This window comes from Sciurus vulgaris, assembly GCF_902686455.1.
Source record: "Sciurus vulgaris genome assembly, chromosome: 6".
NCBI lineage: Eukaryota > Metazoa > Chordata > Mammalia > Rodentia > Sciuridae > Sciurus > Sciurus vulgaris.
In genome coordinates, this window is record NC_136466.1 from 72,172,932 (window position 1) to 72,189,359 (window position 16,428).

Genomic DNA, 16,428 nt, shown 5'->3' on the forward strand with positions numbered 1-16,428 from the left:
CAAGTTCAAAGCTAGCCTCAGCAAAAGCGAGACACTAAGCGACTCAGTGAGACCCTGTCTTAAATACAAAATAGGGCTGGGGATGTGACTCAGTGGTCAAGTGGCCCCCTCCCCCCAGAAAAAGTCAGAGCTGCAGAGACAATTAGCCAGAGACAGAAGTGAAGGCAGACGGGTTAGCATGGCAGGCTGGGGCTAGGGCTGAGTAGGGAAGGCCTGCAGCTGGCCTCACCATTAAGGTGGGCCGTCAGGCTGGCTAGGGCTGCTGGGAGGACGAAGTCTGGAGGCGTTTTGGAAAGATTTAGGTGAAAAGTTTTAAAATAGTTTAAGATCAGCTGCCATTGCCAGAGTGCTGACTGTGGTTTGTGTGATCTCAGTTCCCCCTCAGGCCACTTTCTGTGGGAGAGACGATTATTGTCCCCTTTCCCAGATGAGGTAAATGAGTCCGGACTTATCATGTGTTCAGTCTCAATGCTATGCCCTCCCCTGGCCTCCTGCAGACACAGGAGCTGGGCTTCCCTTTCCACAAAGCAGAGCACAGGAGGCAAGAGGTGGAAGAGGTGAGGGGCTTTGAACTTTAGTCTGGGCTGGAAGGTGGGTCCATGCGACTCGGCTGGGCCATGGGCTGGCACACTAAAAGGCAATGCCGGCTGAGTCACAGCACCCCCCCATTGGGACTGGCACCAGAGCCATCCACCCCACACCTGCAGGCGTGCCAATGAGGGCCAGCCGAGGCCATCTGCAGCCAGTGTGCTGCCAGCACTGGTGGGGGCAGGGGGGCCTCCAGCCCAGCCCGGTGCCCCCTGCTGGCCAGGCTCCCCCCTACAGCCCTGGGGTCCTCCCACCCCCTTGAGAGTCTAGAGGTGCTGCGGTCTGCCTTGTGCTGGGGGTGAGGGTGCCCCCCAGCTGCCAACACCTCCCCCTACTCCCTGCTGGACACCCCCCTTAGGCAGAGCCGCCTGGAGAGATCACAGGCAGCCACATGAAAGGGAATTTTCCCAGGCAGAGATGCAGTTGAAAGCTGCCTCCCCGCCCCCGCCTGCCCCTGCTGTGCCAGGCCAGGCTGCTGAGCCCCCAGTGCTCTGAGGGAGCCTGTGACACCCGAGAAAAGGTTGGGGGTCAGTACCCACCCCAGGCTTTCTCCTTCCTGGAACAATGGCAGAGACAGCCCATTTCCCCCACCTCACCACCCACTCAGCTTTAGAAGTTGCCCCTTTCTTTGTTCTGAAATCCCTTACCCACCTGAAGAAGAGCTCTAATATTGTCAGGAAGTCCTTCTTCAAGTCTAGCCTCCATCTCTACCAGGCTCAAAGCAGCTCTGGGTGGGAATAATGCTCCCCCAGTGGATGGATAGGAAATATATTTCAGGCTGGGCTCTGTGATATGTAGAGAGGGGCATACAACTGCCACTCCTTCCTGTTCAGGCTAAGCATGTGGCTTCCTAGACCATGTGGCTGTGTGGTGACTTCCCCAGAAGTCAAGTCTAGCAACCCTTAGACCTGAAAAATGGAGGGAGGGGTCTCTGTGTGCTTGGATACAACCAGGTCACCATGAACTGGGGCTGGGATTGCTCCCTGGGGAACAGAACAGTCCCTGCCATGCAAAAAAAAAAAAAAAAAAAAAAAAAGGAATGAGATTCCAACAGGCAGCCCAGACCCCTCCCCATGACCGCAGGTTGCTTTGCACTCCAGGGGGACAGAGAACACAGCTCCAGGTGAGGGAAGAGCCTGGAGGCCCAGGTTTTGAAGTACAGAGCATGAGCAGGCAGGTGGGGTGCTTCGGTACGACCCCTTCCAGGTGGAGGCCATTTCCATCCTCTCTCCAGGCTGCTCCTGCTCTGGTCCTTGCTGGATCCAGAAGGCCTCTCTTTCCAAGAGACCACTCTAAAGGTCCCTGGGCTATCCTCCTCCCCGCTCAAGATGGTCCCAGAAAACCCCAAGCCAGCCCCCCAAAACCAGAGAGCAAGAAGCCAGTGGTGCTTCAGTGACACAAACATGCATTCGTTTTATTCACAAAACAGCCTGGTTTCCTAAAACAATACAAACAGCATGTTCATCAGCAGGAAGCTGGCCATGGGCAGGGGGCCCCAGGCCGCAGGGGGGCCCCCGGGCACCCATCCCCACCGGCAGGGGACCACGCAAAGAAGCCCTTTCTTCTGCTGCTATTAGCAAAGCTGAAAAAAGGACTTATTTTCTCTAAGGGAAAGTAGCCAGGATTGGAAATATCAAGACACGGGCCCCCCAGATCTCAGTGGATAAACGAACAGAACTTTCATCTTTCCAAAATCATCACTGTTGGGGCAAGGGATCCGGTCAGGGACAGTGGGTACAGCACAGCTGGCCTGGGCCTGGGGGTGGGGGTGCCCCCTCCCCCGCAGCGAGCTCCCGACAGCTCTGCACACGTGGATGGATACAGAAGGGGCTTCTACACGGCGCCATCAACAATCTCTTATAAACGTGAGTGGATTCTCCAGGCAAACTAGCACTATTTCATGGTTGGAAAGAATCAAAGGAAGTTTAAATGAGGGTGGAGTTAAACTGTGCTAAATTACAGTAGTGCTTATTAGTAACTAGATTTCAAAAGGTTACAGAAAATTTACATTCTCTACACAAAAACGGCATCTCCTGCACAGACAACATCGACATCGACACAGGAGGAGACTGATTGTCCATTCTTTGCCCAGGAAGTCTCGGTACTTTATAGATTCGTCTTTACCTCTTGTTGTTGCTGTTGTTCTTCCAAAAAAGCAGTTAAATTTTTTTCTTTCTTTTTCTTTTTATACTAGGGACGTGGAGATGTTAAAACGACAACAAAAAAATATATATATAAAAACAGGAATGAAATCTGTGAGAGAATATTTTTGGTTCTAAAGACGGGTGCATCCGTTTGTCTTCGCCCGAATCCCTTTGCCGGAGACCACACGAGCAGTGACATTGCACGGAGAGGGCAGCTTTGGGTTCCCGCCGCCGTCACTGAAACCACCGGAAGGCGGCTCCCGTCGGAAGCATCACCTTCTGGCGGGGGCGGGAGACAAAAACAAGGAGAGAGTTCAGTCAGGGTCCAGGTGGGCCAGGTGCAAGATGCTTCCCCGTGGATGGCCTCATGGCGGAGGGATGGGCATGGAGTAAAAGCAGCCACCCCGCAGAGTTCCTGCTGTCCTGGCCAGGCCAGGCCAGAGAAGGAGCTGTGACCGCTGGAGGGCCAGAGCACCCTGAGGGCCTCCTGAGCCACTGTGGCCCAGGAACCCTCTTCGGTAGGAAAACCCCTTCCCCTGGCCCAAAGGCACCAAGCACCAGGTTGCCATGCCGCATCTGGGGGCCACGTCCGGGTTTCTGTCAACTCAGCATGTGCACTGGATATGTACAGGGGTGTGTCTGTCGTGCTATGCTAGACTGTGCAGTGCACATGGAGCAGTGTGGGGGAGGAGGGCATCTGGTGGTCAACAAGCAGTTGTGTCTATTATAATGAGATATGAGTACCAGGCAGGTGTGCAAGCATCTCTATACTGGATGAAAGTGGGTGCCTTTGTGTGCACATAGGCCAACACACCCATGAGGTCTGGGGCTGAAAGGGGTGGCCAGAGGCCATGGCCAGGATAGCATTGTTGTTTTCCAACCATTCTGGAGATTTGCGTCAAGCCCACTGGTAGAGGGGCGGTGCCAGGGGCGGGGACAGCAAGCTGAAAAGATGCTTTGTACCCAGGCCTGGCACTCCAGCTAGGTTGTCACGTCTGGGGGCACAGAGACAGGCCCTGCCACAGGGTAGAGAGAAAGCAGCATGGGAACTTCTATGCCTTCTCTAAGTCCACCCCATGGTAGACAGGCCCTGCCACAGGGTAGAGAGAAAGCAGCATGGGAACTTCTATGCCTTCTCTAAGTCCACCCCATGGTAGACAGGCCCTTGCCTATACTGTATCTAGACCTGTGGCCACCCCAGCCAAGATTCCCAAATCTGTCAACTAGTTGCACAGATTCAGGGATCTCACAGGCCTCAGCATAGAGCAGACTGTACTGAAGCTGCTACCCTGGGGAGTCCTTGGGGAAAGGCTGAGCTGAGCTCTATAGGAAGAGCAGTGAAGAGCTAACCCTCAAGGACACAGGGTACATAGGACAGAATCCCTCAAATGGGACAGGGACAGTTCCAGAATCTTAGATCATGGACTGGATGCTTTAGGACATGTCAGCGAGAAACAGGACCTATATGATAATCTCAATCCTTGACCAGAGGCCAGGTAGGGTTTTCGGAATCCCAGTGCCTTGCAAACTATAGCCTGTTTAGGTCTGAGGATGTGGCTCTGACATTTAGGGCAGTGAACTGGTGTCTTGAAGCCAGACCCTCAGGCCCCAGGTGTGGCTGGGCCTTCCCCCAGACACTCGCCCAGGTAGGAAATTTGGGCTCTGGGGCTTGGGGGTGGGTTTGGACTGCCAGACAGATCAAGAGCCCACACACCTCCCTCTAAGGCGCCGTTACCTCCAGAGCAGCGGAAGGCTTCTTTTTGAGTTCCTCACATTTTCTGAATTTGCAAATCTGATGGCCAGTCTTTCGGTTCCTACAACTGCTGCACTGCTCACAGTTGATGCGCCGCCGGCAGGGCGCGCACATGCCGCAGCGTTTCCGCTTCTTCTTGCCCGAGCTGATGGCAGAGGCTAGCTCTCCCTGCATGGGGTACTCGGCCAGGCCGGCCATGTGCAGCGCGCTCTCAGCCAGGAACACGCCTGCGGGGGTCATGATGAAGAGGCCTGGGTTGATGGGGAAAGCGCCCAGGTAGGGGAAGTCGGACTGGCCGTTGAGGGCTTCGGCGCCTGCCACGGCCTCCATGTCAGGCAGGCCAGCGCCCGCCTCACTCATCAGTGGTAGGTGCTCCTGCACCACACGCTTCAGCATCTCCGTGGACTGTGCGAACTGCTGCAGCGTCAGCTGTCCCTCAGCTGCCAGCTCTGAGGCCGCTCTGCCTTGCTCAGGCAGGCTGGCCACAGCACCACTTTTGTGCTTTGAGGTAGGGTTGCTTTTGTCCACTGCCATGGCTGCCGCCAGGTCGTGACCATTGGCCAAGAGGGAGGGCCGCAGCTGCAGCCGCCTTGTCAGCAGACTCCCCGCCCATCAGGCTGCCCACCGCCACTGCCACCACTGCCACCAAAGGAAGAGTAGTGGGAGAGGGGGCGGGAACGACGCAGGCTCTTATTGAGGGGTTCGCTGATGATGCCACTCTTGTTTCGACGCTCTGGGGGGTGGTGTGTCATCCGCCACAGAGGATGGTGCAGCAGTCGCCACCGCTGCACCCTTGTCTGTTGCTCCTGCTTTTGGGCCACTGCCACTGCTTCCACTGGAGGTGGTGGTGGTGGTGGTGGTGGTGGTGGTGGTGCTGCTGCTGCTGCTGCTGCTGCTGCTGCTACTGCCGCAGGCGTCTTGGGAGCCACCGCTGAGGCTGCGACATGATGGGGCCGAGGCCCAGACCCTGCCGCAGGGGGAGGCTGCCAACTGCAGGGGTTCACAGGCAAGTGTTCGGCCTGGCTGCCCACAACAGAGATGCCGGGTGGGCTTCACTGCTCAGGGCAGGCACATGGTCAGCTGTCCACGTGGAAGAGTCGCTACTCTGTTGGGACAAGAGGATACAGGGTGAGAAGAGCAGCAAATCCTTCCTCCTTCAACTTCACCACCATTACCATGGTAACAGCCACAAGACTGATGAGGCATTTATTAAGTGCCAAACCTACCTTGGTTAGGCAATTTTTTATTTGTACCACCTGAGTTAAGACTCGGAACTTTGTAAAGTAGTGGCTGGTAATCCTCTACTTCACAGATGGGGAAACCAAGATTTGATTGTATTACTAGCCCAGGCTGGGGATGTGGCTCAATGATAGAGTGCTTGCCTAGCATGCATGGGACCCTAGGTTTGATACCAGGACCAAAAATGGAAAAAAAAAAAAAAAAAAGGACTAGCCCATGGGTGGCACAGTGCAGGCTCAGACCACATCTCCAAGGCATGAATTTGTCCTGCTTTGTTCTCGAAACTGTGAGAGGCAGGAACTCTTTCCTTCCTGGGGTGGAAGAAGAGAGCTGGAGATGCTTATTAACCTTGGAGGTTTACCATCACCTCTACTTTCTAACCTTCCTTCTCTTTGACCCTCCTAGGGTGAGAAGTGCTTAAAGGTACATACCAAAAAATCTGGGAAGCTGCCCTTGGGTTCTCATTTGGAGATTTATAATATACATCTGTTATTTCAAGACTCTGACAAGTACTAGAGGCAAAGGAACCTGGTTGCTATGTTTAAACCAGAGTCCCCAGAGTCTGCCAACGGAGTATTGAAACCTTCCTTTTCTTTCCTTCATGTGTGTGTGTGCGTGTGCGCATGTGTGTGTGAGAGAGAAATCATGAGTGTTCTACACTGAGCTACATCCTCAGCACTTTTTATTTTTAGGTACCAAGGATTGAACCCGGGAGGTGCTTAACCACTGAGCCACATCCCCAGTCCTTTTTTATTTTTTATGTTGAGACAGTGTCTCACTAAGTTGCTTAGGGTCTCGTTAAATTGATGAGTCTGGCTTTGAACTTGTGATCCTCCTGCCTCAGCCTCCCAAGCTGCTGGGACTACAGGCATGAGCCACTGTGCCTGGCCTTTTTTGGTCTTTTTTTTTTTTTTTTTTTTTTTTTTTGCAGAGCTGGGATTGAACCCAGGCCTTGTGCATGCAAGGCAAGCACTCTATCAACTGAGCTATATCCCCAGCTTTTTTTTTTTTTTTTTAAATACTTTTTAGTTGTAAATGGACACAATATCTCTATTTTATTTATTTTTATGTGGTGCTGAGGAGTGAATCGAGTGCCTCACATGTGCCAGGCAAGCACTGTACCACTGAGCTACAACCCCAGCCCCCTTGAGACAGGGTCTTAACAAAGTTGTTAAGGGTCTTGCTAAGTTGCCAAGGTCGGCCTCGAACTTGCAATCCTTCAGGCTTAGCCTCCTGAATTGCTGGGATTACAGGTGTGTACCACCAGGCTAGGTTTAGAATTCCTGTTTCAAGGAGCATCTAACCTCCAACAAGAGAGCAAGCAGCAATGGGTGAGAGGACAAGTCTTCCCAAGAGAGGGGGGAACATGCTCATGCACACAGGAGCACACACTTCTTCCTCAACTCCCAAACCACAGTCATTATCATCTCAACTCTACTCTCGGCTCTACTTGGGCCTTCTGCTGTGCTCTGGCCTGGCTCCCAGACAGAGTGGGGGCAGAGGCCTCACAAGATCTGTCAGAGTTGGGCATGGGTAAGGTCCCCATGATAACCCAGGAGCTGGGGTGGACTGCAGGCAGGAGGGGCCCCTGGCTGGGGAAGGCTGGGACAGGCTGGGACTGGGAGCAGGTGTGACCCTCGAGGAGTGGAGCCAAACAGAAATCCGTCCTTTGGCCACTTTCACATGTGCCCCTTCCCAGGACAAGGCCTGCTATACTCAGGCCTCAAGGCCAAGGCATCTGAGCAATCAGCCTCCATAAGAGGAACTGGCCCCACATGGAGCAGGGTGACAGTTTCCTCATCAGTTCTGGCTCTCTAGTGTCCCTTCTCTGCCTGCCTGCTGCAGTTAGCACCTGTCAGAAGAGGGGTGGGAGGACAGGGCCCAGCAGCTGGTGGCTCAGGGGGAAGCACACATCTGATGAACCCTGTCCTGCCCTGGGTTTGAGGGTGGGAACACATTGGATCTTTGTCCCCAGACAACCCTATCATTCCCCAGTCCAGCTGCCCCCGACACTCAGCCTGTCCCAGAAGATCATTTAGCCCAACCCTTGGCATTATAGAGAGGGAAATGGAGACCCTGAGCAGGCAGAGCCTGCCTCAAGACGGCCAATTAGTGACCACAAACAGGGGTGAATGTGGTCACGGAAAAAGCTCCACGGTGAGGCAACTCACACTAGCATCAAGAGCCACAGACTCCTGGGACCTCCCCAGGGGACATGGGCCCACCCAAGGTTCCTTCCTAGTGAAGGCAGATGCATGAGGAGGAAGAGCTGGTCAAGCTGGCAGAGTTCAAGACAGACCCAGGAGGGCCTGGCAGTGTCCAGGCTCAGCTAGGGGGTCAGAGGTCAGAGATGTAGTAAGAAGGGGACCGACCGACCACACGTGCCCAAGGAACAATTTTTCAGCCCCATGCCTCAAAGACTGGTGAGCCTTCAGGCATCAGTGACTCTGGTTAGGTATAGTGGAACAGGGCTAGTGAGATCTGGGTGGGACACCACCAAGTCATCTCTCCTAGCTCCTACTCATCCGAGATCAGCTAACATGCCCTGGACCACAACCCAGCAGCTCCAGATAACAGCGGAAGGGGAAAAGGCAGGAGAAGGCAGGGTCTTCGTGCTGAGAGGTAGGGCGGGGAGCACTCTGTGCCCCGGCCCCTGTGTGCGTCCCCCACTTCTGTGGCCTGCTGGCTGGTGGCAGAAATCAATAGCTGCATTAACGCTGCTCCTGCTCTGCTCGTTGGCTCCCTCCCTCCTTGCAGCTCCAGAATCTGGCTCTGCGTGCAGGGTGGGCAGGTCAATTAGAAGTCAGCTCCCTCCAACACAGCCGGCCTGCGTTGGTTCAGGGCTGGTGCTCTGGCTAAGCCTCTGCTTTTGTCTCCATCCTGAGTCTCTTTTGATGGGAACAAACCTCCTGTTCTGTTCATTGCTGGTCCCCTCTTAAAATTTCTCTGATCCTCTACTTTTCTGTCCATCCTTAGGGACCACCTGGCGCTAGCTCCCAGGTTCCTAGAACACAATGAGCTTGGGACAGAGGATGTGACATGTCACCAAACAGGTGCTGCAGGCAGAACACTTGTTTGTCAGCTCCAGAATCTAAAGATAGGGGAGGATACACAGGGGGAACTGGCCACAGGGGTTAATCGTCCTCAAAACCCCAGAAAGGATGGACAACTGCATTTAGTTTTCATGACCTGTTCCTTAGGCTTGTTACAAATTTGCCCCTGAACCTGCCCATCTCCCTCACACCTTGGAAAAAGCTGAGGCCCTGGTCCCAGCAGGCCCCTGACCACAGACTCCAGCTGCCCTACTCACGGAAGGGGAGGACATGGAGGTGACATTCTCTTAGGACCCAGTCTCCTACTACAGGGCACACAGCACCCTCACCCAGGCCAGGAAGGGCCTGGCAGTGCCCAGGCAGCAGGGGAGGAGCTGGGACTGCGTTGAAGCGGAGCGGGAATGAGCGGGAGGGAAAGCTGGCGGGCAGGCGGGCGGCGGCGGGCGCATCCATCATCGGCCCTGCCAGGAACGCATCCAGCCCCCAAAAAGAAATACTGCGCCTGAGGAGGGACAACAAAGGGCTCCGTTTCATCAGCAATGCGGAGCCAGCGCCCCGCCGCCCCGCCAGCCGCGGTCAGCCCACAAAGGACCCCTTTGTCCATGCAGGAGCCGGGCGGGCGAGAGCTGGGACCAGGGGCTGACGGGCGGGGACAGAGCCCAGGGGGCAGGGGAACAAATCATGGAGAGATGGGGGACACAGGGGACATGGGGGGCACAGAAGAATAGAGACTGGTGGGAGGGATAGAGAATGAAGAGAGACTTGAGTGGTAGGGTCAAGAAAAAGGGATTTGACAAGGAGGAGGCAAAGGGTCAAGGTTATAGAGGACAAAGGGCTTATAGGGGACCAGAAACTGGGGTGATGGGGCTCAGAGAGACCTAGGGACCCAAGGTACCTGGTCTGGGCTTGGATCTTGAGGGTGTGAGAGACCCACAGCCCTGAATGTCCCAGACCTCAGGTGTACAGGGACCAAGAGAAGTCGCTGGACAAGTTCACAGAGGAAGGAGACCAGCTGAGACCCACCAGGCTTGGGGAGAAGAGATGGAGAGAGGAGGGCAAAGGGCAATAGGTTCCTGGCCTCAGGACCTGGCCACGCCCCCAACGCCTCCTGAGGCTGAGCTGGGAAGAAAGGGGAAAGTCCAAATCGGGTCACCCTGCTGTAGGGGACCACTCCCTGCTTCTACCCTAGGAGGCCCAGGCCCTCTTCCTCCCACCCCATACCAAAGTTGACACTCTGGTTCCCTTAACTAATTCTATCAGCTAGCATTTATTGAGGACCTACTGTGTCCTAGTGTTCTTATGCTTTACATGGTAACACAGAACCCAAGAAGAGAACTATTGTCCAATTTCAGAGTTGAGAAAACTAAGACTCACTGAAGTTCAAGCAGTCTGCCCAAGGTCAAAGAACTGGTGCCCAGTAAGGATAGAGGTTGAGCCTGGAGCCCCAAGTATTAGTCACCCTGCTTTGTGACTGCCTTTGTTCTTTCTAGGCAATTAACAGAGTGGCCCAGGGCAAGGTGACCCAGTTACCCCATCACCCCCACCCCAGAATTGTTACCATGCCTGTCACCTCTCTGTGTTCAGGGGCGAGCTGTCACAGACCCCAAGGGACTGCCCCCACCAGGGGGATTAGAGATGCAGAGGCAGGAACCCAGAATGCTGGGTCAGTGACATCATAATGCCAGCAGGCAATGAGGTCACTGGAGGTAGTGACAGGACCCTTGTTCCACCCTCAGCCCCAGAAAAGCTTCACTTCTGAATGCTACAGGCAGCACGGGGGAGGAGGTCATATCCCGAGATGGGATGCTACTGTGTGCCCAGATATACACGTACACGGATGGCCCACAGCTGGACATTCCAGATGTTTGACTGCACATATACCCCCTCCCACCTGCCCCTGTAGCAGCCCCTTGCCCTGTGGTACTCGGGGGACACAAGAGGACACAGACTCTGGTCTTGCCCTCAGAAGTGCATGGGAGCTGGACTGGTGGCCACAAGAGTCAGTGTGAATGAAGTGAAAGCTGGAATGGGACTGAGTGGGACAAGAGGGCTTCCTGGAGGAAGGGGCTGCCAGGCTGAGAGCTGAGGACAGGTTACGAAAGAGGACACAGTCTGAAAGCATTACTAAGAAGCAGGGAAGCAGGTGTGAGGTGTGGCCATGAGCTTGGCAGGGTCCCAACTCAACAGGGCCTTGAGGCCAAGGGCAGGATTTTTTAAAACAGCTTTATTGAAGTATAGCTTACATACTACAAAATCCACCCATTTTTAAGGGTATAATTCAATAATTTTGAGTACATTTTTAGAACTATGCAATAGTCGCCCCTACCAAGTACAGGGTTTGCCCAGGATACCAACCCTCCTTGATTCCTCGCTGGCTACACTAGTCTTCCAGGTCTTTCCTGCCTGCAGAGGGAAGGCTTTCTGGAGGAGACTGCATTTGGGGACCCCAAGGTGCTGGTCACCTGGATGATGGTAGGCAGGCTTTGCAAACCCACACACCTTGACACAAGGGACCATTTCTACTGTTGCTGAAAGCCCTCTCACGGCCCTCCTCCCCAGCTTGGTGAAGAGATCTCCTTGGCCTCCAAGACGAGATGGACATATGGAGGGCATGCAGGCTAGTGGTGGCAGGGAGTGCAGACCACAGGCTACAGTGGCTGAACTGAGCTGAGCAATGGCGGGGTGGGGGGTGGAGGGGTTCTGTCTCCGATTTCCATGATTCAGCCTGGGGAGTTTCCAGCAGGGGAAAAAGCCCCACTCAAGCCCAGGAGAAACACCCCATGACACTGATGTTGGAGGCAATGAGAAATAAATCCCCAGCTGATAGCACAGGGCTCATATCCAGCTACAGAAGGACAGACATATATAGGTAACACTAGCCAGTGTGAGCACCTAGCAGGTGGCCTGGGGAGAGACATACCCTCAACACCACTAGGGACTCCCCAGGACAAATACCCCAAGATCAACTGTCAAGAACAGAAAGGGCACTGCAGTCACACTTCCCTGACTCTACTCTGACATCTGGTCTTCCTCTCAAACCCCTTCTCCCCAGGGCAGGTGCCACCCCTTAGCCTGAAACAGGCTGCTGAGACACAAGGTTCCAGAAAAACCACAGGAGCATGTGGGCCTTTGTTCTTCCTGTAGAGCTCCTAAAAACAGTGGGAGGAGAGGAATGGCCCATTCATGGACCAGCACACTAAGGCCCCAGGCAGCAGGTATGCTCTGATAAATACAGCCTTCCTCAACTGTCACTCTTTCAGAAAAGATTCTGAAAGCTTTAAAGGATCAGGCAGGTCTTTCCTTGTTTTGGGACTTTGGCATACATCCTTTGAGCCCTGTCTCCTCACGTCATATGGAACCATGAGGATCACAACTAACATGTTCAGAGTTCTTCCTCTGTGCCAGACACTGTGTTTGCTTTACCTCACACCTACTCTCTGAAGGAAGTAGTGGACTGCATTGTTTAGAGCAAGCAATTTGATAAGCAACTGTGATGTACATAAAATGATGTCCTACCTACTGGGGACCCTGGATCTTGGGGAGGCCTCTGTCCTTTGGGGCTCCTGTGTGAGGTAGATGTTTATCTGCAGGGTGGGTAGCACCTTTCAACAGGAGTGGGTAGGAACTGGAGTCCTGAGGTATGGGTTTGTGGCTCTGCCCTTTCCCATCTGAAAAATGAAGAATGGTTCTTCCCTCTCAGTCCAAACTACAGGAATCATGATTCCACAGGGTCCCATGGGGAAGGAGAGACACAGGGGAAGAAGAAAAAAAAAAAAATCCAAATAGTGAGTACCCACCCACCCTCCAAGTCTCAGAAGGTCTGAATAGTCGTGACATGACTTGCAGGTAGGAAAGCAGACCTGAAGAGAAGGGTTTGAGCAGGTCTCAGGGTTGAAAACAAGTCCCAGATGAAGCACAGCTTACTGGGGCGAGAATTACCCAGTGCTTCCCACTCTTATTTCCCAAAAGGGCATGACAATGGCAGGTCCTAAGAATAAGCACTCACTCTCTGCCAGGTACTATGCATTTTATCACTGAATTTTCTCTACATTCCTTTTACCATGACTGTTATCATTTCTTATTTTGCAAAGAGACAACTGAGGCTCAGGAAGGTAAAGTCATCTAAGGTCACAAGGTCAACAGGTAGCAGAGTCAGGACTTAACTCCCAGATTAGTGTTATTCCAGGGCCTGGCTCTCCAACATTGGCCAAGGACTCCAAGGCAAATGGTGGGAGGGACATCAGTTGGAAGATGAGGACCAGTTCAGTTCTCACCATGGGATTACCCCAAAGTTTCCCATGAGTCTTGCGGTGGTTCTCAGGCTTTGGGCAAATCACCATAAGGCACCATTGCAGAGAAGTCTGCAGCTATACCTCAAGGCCCAGGAAGACAAGGGAAGGGGCTGCGGGTGGGCTGGACAGGCCAGGCTGGGGCAGAAGCTCCGGGCATTCCGGCGGCCTCCGCAGGAAGCAGAACGGGACAGGAAACCGGCTCCTGCCGCCTCCCCCCAGAATCCTGTGGGCAGCCCAGCGGCTGCACAGAGGCCCTCTTTGTGCCTGCCCCAACCCGCCACCAGCGGCTGGTCCAGGGTTTGAGTTTTCCTGGGGGGTGGGGGCCCAGCCACCACTAAGCCTCCAGCTACCTCCCCCTCTTGGGGCCAGTCACAGCAGTCCACAGCTGGAGGAGGAAGTGAGTAGATGGACAGGACTGTCCAGAGACCCTGGGGGCCCTGGGGTCTGCCCAAATCCCACTTCCCCAATATTACACTTCCTAATCAGGGGTGGTGGAACCAAAGCAGTCATCCTGGAGTCTGTTGGCAGCCACTAAACCCATCATGACCCACTTGGACCCCCACCCCCCATCCCACTCTATCCAGGTGCATTTGGGCCAGAGTAGTGCACAGGAAGAGACTAACCAGGCACAGGGGGGCTGGCCACTATATTCCACTTTCAGGGCATACAGGGCATATTAAGCAGAGACCCCAAGTTCACTTTCCACAATTTCAGGGGACAAAAGCCCCTTGAGTATATAACTGCACAGAAACATGAAGCACCCTGGAGGGAGCACGAGGGCAGAATGCATGTCGTGAGGAGCAACACTATGTACAAGTGTATATCTGTCTGACTGTACGTATTTATTAGGTACTGGGGACTGAACCCAGGGGTGCTTAACCCTGAGCCCTTTTTTATATTTTATTTAGAGACAGGGTCTCACTGAATTGCTTAGGGTCTTGCTAAGCTGCAGAAGCTGGCCTGGAACCTGTGATCCTCCTGCCTCAGCCTCCTGAGCCGCCGGGCACAAGTGTATTCAAACGTGTCCTGGAAGACGTGCCAGATGACTGCATACTGTGTGTATGTGTGTGTGTGTCTGGTGAGCATGTGCAGAGTTTCAGATGTCACCCTTGGGGGACTGGAGCACTGCTGTACTCACAGGGTTTATATGCCGGCACAGAGGAAGGTGTCTGTGTGACCTCCCTGTGTGTAAGACAGAGGCGTGTGCTATCCACACCTGTGAATGTGTGCAGATGCCCAGTTGTGCCATGTACAACTAGAGCAGTTTACGTGGTGGGAAGATTTCTGCCTGCGCCATGAGAACACTGTGTGCGTATACTGTGAGCTGCCAGGGGTTCTGGGAAGGATGTGAGGTTGCAGCCTGACTGGGATGAGGATGGTGAGGACAGGAACTAGTGTCAGCTGCTAGGGCCCCTATGGAAACAGGAAGCTGCCCACAGGTGCACCTGGGCTGTGGTGGGGGCTGGGCTCTACTCAGGTTCAGTTTGTCCCTGTGAGAAACCGACTCACGGTTCTACTAGCAGAGAACCTGTCTGGGCCATGAGGGAGGCACCTGTCTTGTCTGCTGTTCAAGGTCCAACAGCTCTGGCCTGAGCACAGGAAAAAAAAAAAAAAGGAAAACAAAGCCCCCAGACCGCAGGCCCTCCCTGCAGAGGCACGGGGGAGGCAGGCAAGAGGGGGAGGCAGGCAAGAGGCAGGAGACTGAGGGGGGGCAGCGAGGGAGGGAGGGAGAAGGGAGGTGTCGCCGCAGCCCCGGAACACAAAAATAATGAGGCGAGAGGGGCCATGGGGCCGAGCTGGCTGGTTCCGGAGTCGCTATCTGACCTTGACAGATGCCACAGCTGGGCGCCTGGAGAGGAGCTGCCGCCACCCGCCGCCACTCTACAGCAGACCCCCCCACCTCCCCCAGGCCAGGGTCGATGGAGGCTCAGGCAGGCCAGCCACTGGCAGCACCCCCCCCCCCACCAGGCATGAGCAGGGAGCCCTCAGTGTACCTCCCCAAAGCCAGGTGGAGATGGAGAGAGGGGGTCTAGAGGCAAGAGAGTGAGGCGGGAATGGGGTCTCCTGAGGGTGCCCTAGCCCTCAGGTGTGGCTGTGTGTGAGAAACCCACAGAGCTTACTATTGTGCTTGTGTAGCTTGGCTGTGCTGCCAAGATTGTGCAGAGAAGGGATGCAAAGTGTGAGTGTGGATGTGACAGAGACAAAGATCGAGCTGTGTGCATGTGTCCTTGGGGTCACACAGGACCACAGGGATGGGCAAATGTTCCTGAAGTGGGTGTGGACACATCACTCAGGGGTAGTCAGTGATCACTCCCTCATCCCCTTCCAGAGCTACAGCTGGTGGGTACAAGCCACACTTGGTCTGGGGGGGGGGGAGATGGTGGAAGGACAAAGAGAGCCACAACCGCCCCCAAGTCCTGTCACTTGCAGATGGAGGAGAGGTGCTCCCACCACCCTTCCTAGCCTACCCTCTCTCCCACTGTGGCAGTCGTGTCCACACTTGGTAACAGGCACAGGGCTGGGCACGCCACTCTGGGGATGACAGCAAGGGGCCAGGGTGTGAGCTGCAGGAAGGGATGCTGGGCTGGAGGTGGATTAGCAATTCTGAGCACTGGCTGCATAATTAAAAAATCATTACCGAAGGCGGGCGGGCAGAGCTGAGTGTGAGCTCACGCTTGGAGCGGGCGGGGACACAGCCATGGTGCTCCCCCTCAAACCGCTTCCCTGAGGAAAAATCCCACCTGCTAATATAATTATGGAAAAACACAAGCACGGAAATTCTGTTTCAGCAAACAACGTGCCTGAATGCCCAGGGCCTGCCTGGCCTCCAATACAGCTAGCAGCCGTCATCACTGGTACCCAGGGTCCACAGCAGAGAGGCAGGGCAGGCCCTGTTGGTCCAGGTTCTCACCTCCACACCCTCAGCACCTCCAGAGAGAGGGAAGTGGTTGGGGGGGCATACAAAGCCAAGGTCCCCAAATCCCAAATCCAAGAGAAAACTGGTGGGTCTTGATAGTTTACAAATGGGGAAACTGAGGCTAAGGAATCTGCATGAGGTCACTGTTTGAGGCTAAACTGAGGAGGCTGTGGATGCCATGGACCAATGTAACATCCAGGAGCTCAGCACTGCCCTTCCCCTGCAGCCCAGGTTCCTTCTCATCAGCCACCCGCAGCCCCTTCTGCTCTGTCTGCTGATAAGCATCTCTCCCTGAGACCAACGGGTCGGACAGGGACTGTCTAAGCCCTGCAACCCAGCACCTCCAGAGCTGTACTCCTCGGTGTGCTGGATCTTAGGCTTCAGTTCAGACACAGGGCGTCCTGGGCTCATCTGGGTTAAGCCAGGCGAGCAGAGCTGGCTC

The 16,428-nt window shown here is 54.5% G+C and overlaps 2 protein-coding genes across 2 annotated transcripts in view; both read right to left on the bottom strand.

The window, feature by feature from the left end:
- Nucleotides 1-1,976: 1,976 nt before the first annotated feature.
- On the bottom strand, nucleotides 1,977-5,544 carry CXXC5 (CXXC finger protein 5; the record flags this gene model as incomplete). The annotated part of the gene is given in 5 exon segments (XM_079145157.1): nucleotides 1,977-3,011; nucleotides 4,468-5,056; nucleotides 5,058-5,107; nucleotides 5,109-5,225; nucleotides 5,227-5,544. Coding segments are annotated over 5 exon segments (1,119 nt in total), but the record flags the coding sequence as incomplete, so codon positions are not given.
- UBE2D2 (ubiquitin conjugating enzyme E2 D2) overlaps nucleotides 5,453-16,428 on the bottom strand; it is a 109,479-nt gene continuing 98,503 nt past the window's right edge. Inside the window, exon 7 of the mRNA XM_079143999.1 lies at nucleotides 5,453-5,590. Coding sequence (XP_079000125.1) covers nucleotides 5,545-5,590 — 46 coding nt within the window. The 3' untranslated portion in view covers nucleotides 5,453-5,544. The remainder of the gene's footprint in view (nucleotides 5,591-16,428) is intronic.